The sequence below is a fragment of the Plasmodium fragile genome, assembly GCF_000956335.1.
Source record: "Plasmodium fragile strain nilgiri unplaced genomic scaffold supercont1.8, whole genome shotgun sequence".
Lineage (NCBI taxonomy): Eukaryota > Apicomplexa > Aconoidasida > Haemosporida > Plasmodiidae > Plasmodium > Plasmodium fragile.
In genome coordinates, this window is record NW_012192588.1 from 296,851 (window position 1) to 311,435 (window position 14,585).

General features: G+C 42.6%; 4 protein-coding genes across 4 annotated transcripts; all 4 read left to right on the forward strand.

Moving 5' to 3' along the window:
• Positions 1-71: 71 nt before the first annotated feature.
• Positions 72-3,197, forward strand: AK88_00998 (uncharacterized protein; the record flags this gene model as incomplete). The annotated part of the gene is made up of 1 exon (XM_012478636.1): positions 72-3,197. One exon carries the CDS (start codon positions 72-74, stop codon positions 3,195-3,197), a length of 3,126 nt encoding a protein of 1,041 aa, XP_012334059.1.
• A 1,317-nt stretch (positions 3,198-4,514) lies between these two features.
• AK88_00999 (uncharacterized protein) lies at positions 4,515-7,815 on the forward strand (the record flags this gene model as incomplete). The annotated part of the gene is made up of 3 exons (XM_012478637.1): positions 4,515-7,453; positions 7,565-7,624; positions 7,725-7,815. The coding sequence occupies 3 exons, from the start codon at positions 4,515-4,517 to the stop codon at positions 7,813-7,815; spliced, it is 3,090 nt and encodes a 1,029-aa protein (XP_012334060.1).
• A 1,351-nt stretch (positions 7,816-9,166) lies between these two features.
• Positions 9,167-9,946, forward strand: AK88_01000 (uncharacterized protein; the record flags this gene model as incomplete). Its single annotated transcript, XM_012478638.1, has 1 exon — positions 9,167-9,946. The coding sequence occupies one exon, from the start codon at positions 9,167-9,169 to the stop codon at positions 9,944-9,946; it is 780 nt and encodes a 259-aa protein (XP_012334061.1).
• A 1,232-nt stretch (positions 9,947-11,178) lies between these two features.
• On the forward strand, positions 11,179-13,715 carry AK88_01001 (uncharacterized protein; the record flags this gene model as incomplete). Its single annotated transcript, XM_012478639.1, has 3 exons — positions 11,179-13,099; positions 13,195-13,454; positions 13,617-13,715. 3 exons carry the CDS (start codon positions 11,179-11,181, stop codon positions 13,713-13,715), a joined length of 2,280 nt encoding a protein of 759 aa, XP_012334062.1.
• Positions 13,716-14,585: the final 870 nt, after the last annotated feature.

The following is a 14,585-nucleotide window of genomic DNA, read 5'->3' on the forward strand; positions in this document are numbered from 1 at the left end:
TGTGCAGAGAAAAATTAACGCAGTGATATAGCAATTTATTTTAAAAAAAAAAAAAAAAAAAAATTCATATAATGAATAGTATAGCAGAAATTGAAGGGCACCAGAGTGAACATTTTAAGAACAAGTATAACAGCACAAACAAGTATAAAAAACGAGTTGGCGATTTTCGTAACTTCTCCAATCATAGGAGGGTTAAAAAAAGAGCTGACAATAAATGTGACACAGGGAACAAACATTGGGATGCAAACGCAGTAAAAAATAGAGGCATCTTTTTACACACAGAATTTTTTAAATCTTTAAAACAAATGGAGACAAATAAAGGAGAAGAAAAAAAATTTTTCCTGAAAAATTGGAACATGAATTATTTATCGAACAATTTGAGCGCATTTATGAAGGGTGCGGAAAGCGTGGCCAGGAACAGGGGCCACAGCGGTAACAGTGGGCTTAGTGGGCGCAGCGCGCACAGCGGCAACCGCTGCTTCCTCAGCAGGAATGTCAACCCGGAAAGAGGGAGCGACGCTGATAATGACAGCGGCTTTGGTCACGGAGAAGAGTCCAGCCACGTGTACAGTCAAGGGAACGACCGCGACGTCTACGCTCCCGAACAGAATAGCCCTGACTTCTCACACACTACGTTCACAGAGGTACAGGGCGAAGCCCCAAATGTAAACAACTTCAATCCTTATGAATATGTCAAGTCATCAGCAAAGGAATATAGCCACTATGCTGACCTCCGAGGAGTGTGGGAGAAGATAAAGAGCAGGAGTGGTCTATCCAATTTTGTAGAAAGTGTAATTCAGGACGGCGTCAATGCTGTTAGCGAGAAAATTGGTGCTTTCAGCGATGGCGGCTACATGAATGACCCACTCAGAGCCTACGAATGGGCTAGCCACATCGACAGCCCATATTATAGCAGGATCAAGTACGACTGTAGTTGCACAGATGATATGGAAGAAAACGAATCATACCATATAGCATCAAGCAACAACAGAACCACCGGTAATAGTAGTAGCCAAAATAGCGGCAATGCGAATAACCAACAGAACGGAAACGGTGCAAGTAACACCCAAAATAATTATAACAATAACGACGCTGGGGGAGGCACCAGCAGCAACAGCAATAGGAACAACTACAACTATAGCGGTAGCAGCGGATATAATAACAGTACGAGTGGGTATGCAAATGGAAGAACCCCTAATGAAGGAGGAGGCAACGACAACAATGATGATGGAGACGGTGATGATGATGGTAATAATGGGCACTACGGCCGAAATGGCAGGTGCGACAATAATGGGGAGAGTAACGACGAGGACGATGATAATGAGGATGACAATGGGGATGGAGAAAGTGATCAACATGAGGAACGAAGCAACCATCGGGGTGGAAACCAAAACGATCCTATGGACGACCCAGGCGATCGCAATGGGAAAATGTACGCGAGAAATAATGGCTCCTCCGCATCATTAACGTCTTCATATATTAATGCAGATGCTCAGGCATCCAGTAGTGGTACAATGAAACATCAATACCAAAAGAAGCGCAAGAGTGGGCGCACCAGCTGCCCAACTCCCAACGACAACAGTAATAGAAGAACCAGTAACAGTGCCAGTAGTGTCAATTTCTTAGGGGCAGAAAGTAGCAGCAATGGGTATGCAGATTATAATAATAGCGGTGCAGATTTTTCCAATATTGAACGCAAAACTAGCCTTAATTTAAGGAGAGGCATGAACGATAGTACGGTAGATTATTATAATTCGTACACAATGGGAGGTACTCACAACAGGTCTTTCACGGAAGCACCCAGTCATAACCATGGAAATTATGAGTGCAGTGGTAGTCATTATAGGGATAACTACGGAGGAAGTGGCGCGGGGGGCAACTACCCCAGCAGCCGTGAGGATGATACCCATGGGGGCAACACACTCGGAAGGAACAGCAGAAGCAGTAGCTATGGGAATAGCGGGAATAATGCAAACGCGAATTGTCATGAACCCAATTTAGGCCCAAACAGCAACTCCATGATGAATAAAAATATTGGGAATAAAAGAAACTACGTGGCCAATGTGAATTATAAGGACGTGGGGCTCAACTCTAGTTACTGCAGACAGGGGGACAACAACAGCCATTTGAGTAGCCACTTGAGCAGTCACGTGAGCAGCCACAGGAACAGCTTCAGCAGCGGCGGCAACCACAGCAAGCAAATAAAGAAGGGCCGAGACTGCGGAGATAGCGGCGACAGTGGAGATAGCAACCATAGCGGTGAGTGTGGCGATGGAGATGATGGGGGTGACTGTGGTGATGGCGACGATGGAGCCAATAATGGTGACCACAACGACCGTGACGACGCGGAGGATCAAGTGCAGAAGCGACACGTGCATGCCGCAAACTCAGAAATGCTGAACCCGGAGGACAGGAAGAGAGAAGCAGAAAAGTACAAAGTGTTGGGGAACCAAAGCTACAAACTGGGATATTTCGAATCTGCCATAGACTACTACACAAAAGCAATTTCATACGACAACACTAATCATGTGTATTACACCAATAGGGCTCTCTGCTACAAGAAGCAGAAGTTGTGGAAGTTAGCTAACAGTGACGCAAGACAGGCTCTAAATTTGGAAGAAGAATCTGTAAAGGCTCATTTCATTCTGGGATTGACCCTTCTACATTTGAATAGTTTAGAAGAGGGCTTAAAAAAGCTAACCAAAGCGAAAACCCTCTCTAGCTATTTAAAAGATTCAAATGAAAGCGAAATTAACAGATACATATTGCAAGCCAAAAAGTTAATATACCTTCGAGATGAACAGAACAAACAGCTGACCTACACCGAGCTGCAGTCATTCCTAATCGATAAAATTAACTTACTCAGTCAAATTGGCTACATTTCAAATGAGGAGAAGGTTTTACGAACCCAACAGACAGAGAATCTGTTTAAAGAAGTTTTAAATTCATTCCAGAAGAAACAAATACCGGATTATTTGTGCTGCAAAATTTCAATGTGCTTAATGAATGAACCAGTGATTACTCCTAGTGGCATGACATATGATAAAATATTTTTGTATGAACACGTTAAGCATAATGGGTCGTTCGACCCGGTTAGTCGAGAGCAATTCTCCATGCGAGAAGTTATTCCCAATTATGCCATCAAAGAGGCTACGGACAATTTTTTGAAGTGCAACCCGTGGGCCTTCGAGGAGTAACAAAGTTGTACCAGCCGCGGGGTGGGGACACTTGTGTGTGATAATGGGAGTCAGTAAATCCGGTGTGTGGATGCGCGGAGGGGTAGTTTACAGGGAAGGAAGTATTTTTTTTTTTTTTTTTTTTTTTTTACCATCCGTACGTTCCGAACGTCATGTCGTTTTAAAGCGAACAGAGCGTAACGTGACGTGGAACCCATTTTTAATCCCCCACCCCCCTAATGCCATCGTTTGTGGGTAACGAAGCGGTCGTGTGGGTAGGCCTCCCCAAAATTTTCCCCCTTGTCGTCGCTGTGCAGGCGTCGTGTGTGCAGCTTATCATGCGTGTAGTTTTTTTTATATTTTTTTTGCATGCCCATTTTGAAGAGGAAAAACAAGCATGACGAGAGAGGAGCGGACGGCCGGGTTACCCTGGTGTGCGTGTGTACTTATTTGTTGGCATACTAGTGGGCCATTTCCCCGCCCCACATGTGTATGAGTTCTTTCCCCCAAAACGTATTTTTTTTTTTTTTTTATCCACTCCGGTTTATTGCTCCCATTGTTATTATTACTTTCATTCTTTTAAATTTTTTTTTTTTAATTACAAACCTTTTTTGAAGTTCCAATTAGAAGTGACATTATCACCTATGTGGTTATTTGATGAGCCCGATTTGCACGCCGTTTGTGATCTTAGCACCTGGGTGTGGAGAACACTCCCCATGTTGGCTTCCCCCAATAACTACTACAAATCGGTAGCATTTTATATGGATCACGCGCTTAGCACATCACACTTTGACTTCGTCCAGTGTAACCTTCTTCCCATGCGACAGTGAACAGTGGCCACTTTTCTTCTGCGCAAAAAGCCGTTCGGGACATCCCCCATTTATGATTTGCACTTCTGGTCGATAGTGCGAAAAAGGGGCGAGCGAATTGGCCAAAAAAAAAAGTTGCACCCCGAACCAATGGCCCTCCACAGATTGATGATGTAACGGATCCGGTTAAAAAGGAAAAAAAAAAAAAAAAAAAAAAAAAAATATTGGCGAATGGAGCGTCTCAGCCCAATCCAAGCAGCAACAGGCAAATTGCTGTGTGAAGGGATGCAACAACGATGGCCATAGTTTCTTTTTATCTTTTGCCCAAGTGGTAACTATGCAGCATTGTGTAGTATCCCCTAGGAGCGCAGCGTGTGCCACTTTTTTTTTTTTTTTTTTTTTTTTTTTTTTAACTATCGTTGAAGTTTACCTATTTGCCTGGATCCCCGCGGCACACATTTTTTTTTTACACGGTTGGGGTAGTTGCCTCTCCCACATGCCCCCCCGTCCTAAGCAATGAGCGGCTATAATGATCGTTTTTAATTACTTGCTGTGGCTGGTAGCTTACTCGATAGTCCTCCTAAGTGTGTCCCTTGCATTCATTCGAGAGTCCCATTCGCTTGTATCAAAATCGAGTTTGTTAAAGAGGGCGCAGGGTGGGAACTGCTATCTGGTAAGAAGCCATGTTAAGAGAAGGAAGAAGTCACTTCAACTGCGCCCTCCTCCAAATGGCGATGAGGACAGATGTATAAGAAGGTATCATATCTTTTACTACCATGATGAGGGAGGAGGAGGCCATCACCATAGGAGGAACTCTGAATTTGTTCGCAGCTTTAACAAAAGGAACTGCTTTTTAAAACCAGCCATTTGTGCAAAAAGTGAGCAACATAAAAAACTGTGGGCAGATGGCGGGGCTTCTTCAGATAAAGGCGTAGACCATGCGATGAGTGAGAGTGGAGAGGGAGAAGCCAGAGACAGAGACAAGGTCCCCCTTGAAGAAGTAGGACGAACTGATGAGGACGATGAATTCGACCTTATTAGCGATCACATATTAGTTAGAAAAAATAGGAAATCCATAAAAGATCTTATGGAAGCAGGTATATGGGGAACTCCAAAAGAGAACCTCAAAATGATTAGAGAAAGGACAAACAAAAAAATAAATTGGAATTATATTTTAAAAAAGAATAACAAACTTTTAAATGATAATGTGGACCACATATACAACGAAATTTATAACAAAGAAAATGTAGATGATATATTTTTCGTGTTTGATACGAACCCTTATAATTACTTAAATGTTACCATGAGCGTCTTTTCTTTGTACAAAATTACCACGAGCTACTTGAATGAAAGACGACAGAGAGTGATTTCTTCTCTTAGAGGAAAGAAGATCGATGTGCTATCATCAAGGGAACCAAGTAAGGGTTCACTGACGAGAGACAGCCTAAATGATAATTTCCTCACCATGGACGGAGCAGGAGAGGACACATATGGAGAGGTAGACGATCACAATATTCTCAAGTTGAAGGAAGAAAGGAGGAGACTACATCACATCACACGGAATAGGAACTTCATGAGAATTGTAGGCAGCATAAACAAGCATCTTAAAATTATATATAAAATATTTTCCAGCAATGAAAAATTAACGACTTACGAAAAGAATAAAGACATGTACAAATTTATTCCCTATATAAATATCAAGGACATTATTACCATTTTGAGGTGCTTCTCCATTTTGAAATTCGATCACACAAATATTTTTAAGTACATATATTTTTTCCTCGTTTTTTTTATGGACCAGTTTGATATGTTCCTTCTGTGCGAGGCTGTGTACCTTTGCTTGGTGAAAAAAATCTACGTCCGCCCTCTCTTCCTCAATTTTTCCAAGAGGCTTCTGCGGTACCTGCAGGGGGTCGCTGAGGGAAGCGGTGCGGGAAGTGGTACGGGAAGTACGCGAAGTGTTAAGGCAAAAGCTGGTATTGTCAAGGAGGATGTCTCGCACGATGGCGGTGTCGCTTCCTCACCCTACGAAGAGGCAAACTTGGAGGCCTTCTGCCTCCACATGGACCAGTCACTGCGCAGAGACGACCCCGAACCAGACCACTTTGCCTCCTCCCCATTTCACATGAAGCACTTCACCTACTCCATCTACCACAATGCAAACTACTCCTCCTTAAACAATTCCCAAGATGAGCTGGAAAAGGAAAAGGTGCAAAAAAGTACTGATGTGAAGAACAAATATGCTGCCCAAGATTTGAGACACGCCAAAAGAGAGTTCATCGATTCGGGCCAAGCACAAAGCAAGTCGAACGAATCCACACAATTGGCATCCTCCGGTCTGGTCAGTAGTCGACCCATTTGCTTCCCTGTGTACTGTTTGTACACCCTGTGCAAGTTCCCCTACACAAATGTACAAATATTAAATTTGATCACGTCTCAAGTTATGGAAAAGGCACCAGACCTAAGCATAGAAGAGCTCATTCTATCATTTTACAGTCTTGCTGAGTTGGAGGTCGACTCTCCTGAAGTTTTAAATGTCCTCTTTTTGCTAATTTTGAAGTCTCTTCATTTGTTAGACTACAGAAATAACGGCCTAGTTACAAAGCTGATAAGGGCGTTGTATTTGGTTGACGGGGCAATTTCTGCTGCTCCCGGTGAAGAGAAGAGATCTGAAGAGAGGCGATCTGAAGAGAGGCGATCTGAAGAGAAGCGATCTGAAGAGAAGCGCCCTGCAGAGGTGAAAACACTCATGGTGCACTACCTAGCCAAAATGGTTTTTCAGAATCGACACAACTACACGCCGATCGAACTGGTAGATATCATTCGGTACATGTCGGCATTTGCACACATGGACAAGGAACTTTTCAACTTTGTTTATGAGATGCCATTTTTACAAAACTTGAATCAAGACACATTGGATTATTATAAGAACAACGTGTACTTTAATCAGTCCTATTATGCTTACACAAAAGACAGCAGCGTTAACACTCCCATCGAGATCATGGTGTGCAAGCTGTACCAGTCGTACTTGGCGTACCGCGCGTGGGGGGCAGCATCACCAGAGAAGGGCGGCTTACTACAGAACAGTGACGTCCCCGCCCTGAAAGCCATTCGCGCGCACAACGATAAGGTGAAGCCGTTTCAGTATGGGCTAAAGCTACTGCAGCTGTTCAAACAAACCTACACAAACAACATGAGCACAACCTCCTACAGCTCCTCCTCTCTGCATTACGAAATAGCAGACATAATTAAAAAAGATTTAAAAATTCCTTGTCATGTGGAATACGTGACGGACAAGGGGCTCTGCATTGACATTGTTATCCTTCGTGAGGATTTGATAAAATTTGACGCATCTTTTAATAGACTCCGTAACATCGCGATAGAGGTGAATGGCCCATTCCACTACAAGACCAAGTCGTACAGCGGGGGATTTCCAGCCCTCAACACGAAAACGGTCGTCAAGCAGAGGTGAGCATGTGTGGAGGGGGCGGCCGGTTGGCCTCGCTTGTCGCGGCTGATTGTTCCCCAGTTTGTCAATCCTGCATTTATTATTTTTTTTTTCGAATTTCCTTTTCGCAGGCTGCTGGAGCAGGACAACTGGCACGTCATCTCTCTCCCCTTTTGGGAGGTGAAGCCATGGTAGGTGTTCGGGAGTCCCACTAGGGTTTTTTCACCCCCATTTTGCCGGCCCATTGTTGCCCCATATATGTGTCTCTTTTTTTTGCCCCTTTTTCCCCAGGTTTAGCAAGAGTAGAAAGGAGAATTACATCTTACGAGTGCTCCCCGATGAACTAAAGTCCTTTTTCAGTGACAAAGTGGGGGCGTCTTAACGGTGACCAAGATGGACGCTGTCATTGTGGTGACTGTTATGATATTATATGCGATATATTATCGCGACTTTCCTTTTGTTAACATTTTATTGTTTTTTCTTTTTTTGTGTCAATCGGGTCATGCCGTGGGGTTATTTGCAAAAAGAGTGCCATTCGAAGCGTGCCACTCACAGCGTGATCGCTGGTATGGACAACCCCTATGTGGGATGCGTACTCCTATTTTCCCACGTGCTCCCGAATTATATCGTCCTCCCATTTTGCTCTTTTAAAATAAACGGAAAAAAAATAAATTATAACATCCCTTGAGGGTAGTCCCTTGTTTGAAAAACAAAACAAAAAAAAAAGCCTCCTTCACATTTGCGTCCTTTTCTTAATTTGCCACATTGGGCAGAAACGTGCATGCATATTTATTTGTTAACCATGTACCATGCATTATTTGTGAAGCGGACGAATAGGAATTTTTCCCTGTGCCCTGGTGTACCCCCCTTTTTTTTTTTCCTTTAATAAATACAAACAACTTCAACTCAAACATAGGATGGGGTTTGTTCATCCTTTCGTTTGTTACAGAAGGACACTTGCATTATTCTCTCTCGTTTTATTTGCGTAGCGCTTTCTTGGGCAAGAAATGGTAGTAAATATGAGGAAAAAAAAATACGCCTCGGTGTTTGGAAACCCCGCTGTGCTGAAAATTTTAAGGCGCCGTAGCCCGAGCAACACTTCGCAAAAAAAAAAAAAAAAAAAAAAAAAAAAAAAAAAAAAAAAACAGCCCCTATTATATATACGTTACTATATTTGTATAAATATATATATATATGTCACCCTAAACGCGCGAGCCACTAGGTCAAATTTTTCGGAAGGGATAAAGTGGCATTCAGTGGAGCTAATTCAAATTTAGCCACAAAGGCATACATGTTGCTATGCCCAAATGGTTATATATCAAGAAAAAAAAAAAAAAAAAAAAAAAAAAAAAAAAAAAAAGGGGAAAAGGAGGCAGATATTAACGTCAGGTTAAAACGAAGCGATTGGATTGGTTCATCGTTTGGCATATTCCCCTATTTTTTTTTCAAGAAGAAGCGAAGAGAAAATAAGCAACAGGGGAAAGATAGATGAAAGTCCCCTTGCTTCTTTTCTTCCTTGGGTTAATATACCTCGCAATTGACTGCGAAGAGGGTTCTTCAACCTCCCCCCCCTTTGGAGATCTTCTTAGGGAGGAAATCAATTTACCATTGACAATGTTGTATTGATTAGGGGGGGCAAAAAAAACTCTTCCACGAACACGATATAAACCCGTCGCCGTTGAGAGACGTGACCGCTCCCTCCCGTGAAGCTTCAATTTTCCCCTGTAGAAAATATGCCGCAGAACGACTACATAGAGCTGCACCGAAAGAGGTACGGCTACCGATTTGATTATTTTGAAAAGACTCGAAAGAAGGAAGCGAGGAAAGTACACAAGGAAGCACTAAAGGCAAAGAAGCTGAGAGGCATAAAGGCCAAAATTTACAACAAGAAAAAATACACAGAGAAAGTTAATTTAAAGAAAACCATAAAGGCTCATGAACCCAAGGACGTAAAAACAAACACAAAAATAAATGATGATAATGGATTGCCATCGTACCTACTTGACAGAACCCAAGTGAAAGGAACAAAAGTTTTAACCAACCTACTTAAACAGAAAAGGAAGAGCAAGGCAGGAAAATGGGAATTGCCCATCCCTAAAATACAGGCCCTAAATGAGGCTGAAATGTTAAGAGTTGTTAAATCTGGAAAAAGGAGAAGAAAAACGTGGAAGCGACTCATTGATAAAATTTCCTTTGTGGGAAATGACTTCACTAGGAAGAACCCCAAATTTGAAAGATACATTCGACCCAGTAGCTTACGTTTTAAGAAGGCTAATGTGTATCACAGTGAATTAAAGACCACCTTCTCTCTCGATATTATAAGTGTTAAGGTAAACCCCCAGTCCAATTTGTATACCAACTTGGGTGTTATTACCAAGGGAACCATTATCGAGGTGAACGTCAGTGAACTAGGCCTTGTTACACAATCGGGGAAGATCATTTGGGCCAAGTTCGCGCAGGTTACCAACAACCCTGAATTGGATGGCTGCATAAACGCGACACTCCTGGTGTAGGAGATGCGCTGCGGCCGCTGCACTATCGCCCCACGGTTGCGTAGATATGTAACTTAACTTTTTTGCGCAGCTTTTCTTTTTCCACCCCCCCCCCTGACGATTTGCTTCTTCATGTTTTTAACATTTGCTTGATTTGTCCGGGAGACAAGCCCAAGAGGACACACACGGCGCGGCGTTCCTCTGCGCAGCTGTTTGTCCCCTTTTTCCACCGCGCCCCAAGCGTGTTGGGACTTTTTCATTTCGCATTTTTTTTTTTTTTCATTTTTCTTTTTTTTACCTTTTTTGTACTTCCCTGAAAAAAATTTCTTTACACCCGCTGGTACGCGTGTCAAATGAGCATCGCCTGTACGGCTGATTGGAAAGGAAAACATGTATTTGTCTTTAACTTAGCGGCCAACTGAGCGGCCAATTTAATCTCCCCACTTCCATCATACACCCCCCCTGACCCCATTTTTTGCTTCTCCATTTTGAGGGATAAAAATGGGGTTGCGATGGATGAGGCGGTACTTTTTTTTTTTTTTCTATAAAAATATGTTGTCCCCCTCAGAGAAATTTTGCGTCCATTTTGCAAAAAGGGGGTCATCTTTGAGAAGGAAATCATCGAGGCGAAAAAAAAAAAAAAAATCTACCGACACTAACACGAGAATATATTTAAGTGCATGGAATTTTGTTAAGTATGTAAAATAAATAGCGCGCACATGCCACTTCGCATCACTTAGGTGTACGCGCCCTGTGTCGGCGATTATATGTCAACGCTCCCCTTTTCTCGTGCTGCGTTTTAGCACCAAGTGTTGCGCCGAAATTGTGTGTCCAACAAAGGTTCCCCATGTAGGGCAAGAAGTTTGAAACGTTTCCCTTTTTTTTTTTTTTTTTTTTTTATTTTTATTTACATCCATTTAGAAGTTCATAATTTAGCACCCATCAGTAGCCACTTTTTTACGATTGTTAATCCTGCCGGGAGGAATCCACACCCGTGTAGGAAGCACACACAAACGTAAGAGAGGTGAAAAAAAAAAAAAAAAAAAAAAAGGAATTCGGATGGGGAGATTTAAAAGCTCCACGGAAACGAAAAAAGCATGCAAGTTTTTTTTCACTTGTGTACACAAATCTGGACTAAAAAAAAAAAAAAAATGAGAGGGAAAAAAAAAAAAAAAAAAAAAAAGAAAGAGGTGGAGGGGGAAGAGATTCACGTCTTCTGTTTTTTTTCCAAACTTCTACCCCCAACGCGTCAAATGGAAAACGTGTTCGACAACAAGAAGGAGCTATCCGTGGGGATGCGCGTGTTCAGCTGCATTTTCGGCGATGAGAAAGTGACACACGGGGAGGAGGTGGCCATAAGAGATGGGGCAAATGACGAGTCCAGTTCCGGGACGCAGCCAGACAACCAAATGGCAGACGAAAACCTAATCAGGTATCTGTTCAATGAGCAAATAAATATAAAGGTAGGCACGGTGCGCTTCATCGGCACGCTCAAGAATCATCCACATCCGAACACCACCTTTTATGGAATAGAATGGGACAACAAAAAAGCAGGAAAAAACTTTGGAGATTTCAATAACGATATTTATTTCTTCCCCTTACACCTACTCACAAGGGAGAGAACAAAAAGATGCTACAACGGAGGAGACCACACTTTAGATATGCCGATAGAGCAAAACAAAAAAATTGTGGAAGAACTCCGCACTTGTAAGAGGCACCTTAAGCCATGCTCATTTATGCCTTTGGAAAAAATACACGTAGGGTTAACCTTTTTTCAAGCCCTACATTTTCGATACAAATATATTTTCACCGACTCGGATTTGTATGTGGAGGATTATCAAACGAAGAAAACCAAAAAGGTTCAATTTAGTGGAGTCACAGAAGCGAGAAAATATTTTCAAAATTTTTATCAACTCACAAATATAACCCTAAATAAATATTTAATATATACATGTGGACGACATAATAAGATAGTTTTTCACCAACTTCGTAGTTTGTCTCTGTGTGGAAATCTTATAAGTCAGTGGAAGGACATCTTTCATATTGTTAGCTTGGCGAAGGAGCTGTCTTACCTGAACATTTCAGACAATAAAATGACACAGTTGACTCTCGAATGTGTGCAGTGGGGCTGTGTGTGTAAAGATAAAGAGGAGGGACAACATCAGGAAGGTATAGTAGAAGCAGGGGGAGATACACTCAAATGTAACCACTGTATTATGCAGGACCATCTAATCCGATTTGAACAGATTACAGAATTATGCATTGACAACACCATGATCGATTGGGAAGATGTCCTAATTTTGTCGTTTGTTTTTCCAAATATAGAAACTCTTAGCTTGAAGAAAAACTACCTCACGAGTATGCGAATGAAGGATGTGGACCTTGCCAACTCTCCCGTCCTGCTCCAGTACGTCCAACGTGATAAATGTGAAAAGGGGAATCATGCCGAAACGCACAATGGTTTTTCACCTGCCCGCATCGCGCAGGAAGGGGATCAAGGCGCGCCTTGCGTGGAATCGAACGTGACGGCCAACGTGATGACGAACGGGACGACAAACGGAACGGCCAGCGTGACCACCAACGAGGGACACATACACACCTTTACCAAGCTACACAAAATCGTACTCAACGATAACTACCTGCACGATTACGAAGACCTGTTTTCCTTCATCTTCCATGTGAAATCGATTAAGTCTGTCTTCTTAAAGAGGAACAAATTTGCAGACAGCGACGATTTAGTGACCATTGCGGAGGGGGTATGCTCAGGGACGAGGGAGGAAGACGGAGAAGGGGACTCCCCCCCTGATCGACTCCATCGGATAAACGAAAAATTCAGCCACCTGAAAGAGCTCCTGCTGGATGAAAATAAAATCAACAACTACAAAACACTGAGAGATTTGTTCTACGTTTTTTACCACCTGGAGACGCTAAATTACCAGCAGAAAAAAAAAAATTTGAAGGTGAAGAAAGACCTCCGGTTCATATTCGTGGCCATCCTCCCCATGTTGGAAACAATGAATCGGAGTTACATAAACAACAGCGAGCGCGTAAACTCGGAGCGCTTCTTCATATCTCTTTACCAGAAGGATGACGTCGTTAGGGTGTTTAACGAGCCCGTGCTCGGCTGCCGCCACAGCGATCGTCTGGAGTTCTTGCACTATGAGGCGTTGCAGGGTGAGTTGTCGCTTGTCACGCACCGCGTTTGTAGTCTTTCCCACACCGCTTCTACACAACTTCTACACAACTTCTAAACCATCCCCCCCTTGCAGACCAAACCGGCGTCGAAGCCGCCAAAGGCATGCAGAGTAACCTGATCAATATCACCATCATCCCCGAATTTATAAATTCAAAAAAATACGAAATCGTGAAGAAAAAGGTTAACAAACATATGAACATAAAAGATTTGAAGTACCTGTGTTCTCGTCTCTATTCAGTGCCCCTCCCCAAGATGCAATTATTTTACACCGACGAGGTGGGTCACTCGATATACGTGCATAAGGAAAAGTACTTTAGTGGTGGAGTCTCCCATGTACAGATCGCTACATGTGCTTTAAGTACAGATAAGCACGTTTATCCGTTTCCAAAGCTTTTCCATTCGGCCATTATGAACCACTTCATTTCACCCACCCCTGCACGTTGTATATATACCATCCCATTGTGGACCCTTCTTTTCTTCCGCCTTCTTTTTCAGAACAACCCTATGTGCGTTGAAATTGTGGACAGCAACTCGAGTCTATACACCTACGGGATTGACAACAACTCGAAGATAAAAGTTACCATGGAGCAGTAGAGGGACCGTTGGGAGAAGTTGCCTCGTTGGATGAAGGATGCTCAGCTATGCATGTAACAGGTGTACGCATGTTGCGTCATTTTTTTTTTTTTTTTTTTTTTTTTACGTACTTTTCTGTCACTACAACGTAACACCCCCCGCTGTGCTCGTCTGTGTGCGTTCCACAAGGGAGCAGTCATAAGTCGAAGCGGGTTTGGCGTTATCTCGTTTGTCATTTCGTGCACGTCCCCATGATGTCACTTCCCCACTTTGATGAGGGATGAAAGTTCAAAGGGGAAGCACCTCCCACCCTAACAACTCAAGGCACCTTGACCCTATTTTTTTTTTTTTGTAAAATTTGCCGAGCTGGTTTTTAAGACATACCAGCGTAATGCTAAAAATGTGTGCACGTGAATATACCCCCCTACACACACACCCCTCACGAGTATACTCATGTGTGGAACGAAAAAAACATTCCACGAGCGACATTTGCAGTGGAAGACAATTATGCACATGGCAGTTTTTTTTTTTTTTTCTTACATTTCTGCATGTACGTTTAAAGGAGGTACAAAAAAGGGGAAAAAAAAAAAGAAATGTACAACCTGTTCAAATGGCACTTTCACTTCATTCCATTTGACGTGCAACGGTGGGGGTACAAAGACCTTTCCTCGTCTCACGAATTTAAAAAAAAACAAATGGCCATTGTAGGCACTCCACTTTGTCAATATAATTTATTCACATTTTTTTTTTTTTCACAAAAATGAGTTTGTTATACAGGGGAAGAGCGACGTTTGTAAAGCCTCTGTGCACGCTTCTTACCATGCAACGAGGACAGATTTAATTTGGGGGGACATATAAAAGGGGAGCAAAATAAAAAAAAAAAAAAAAAAA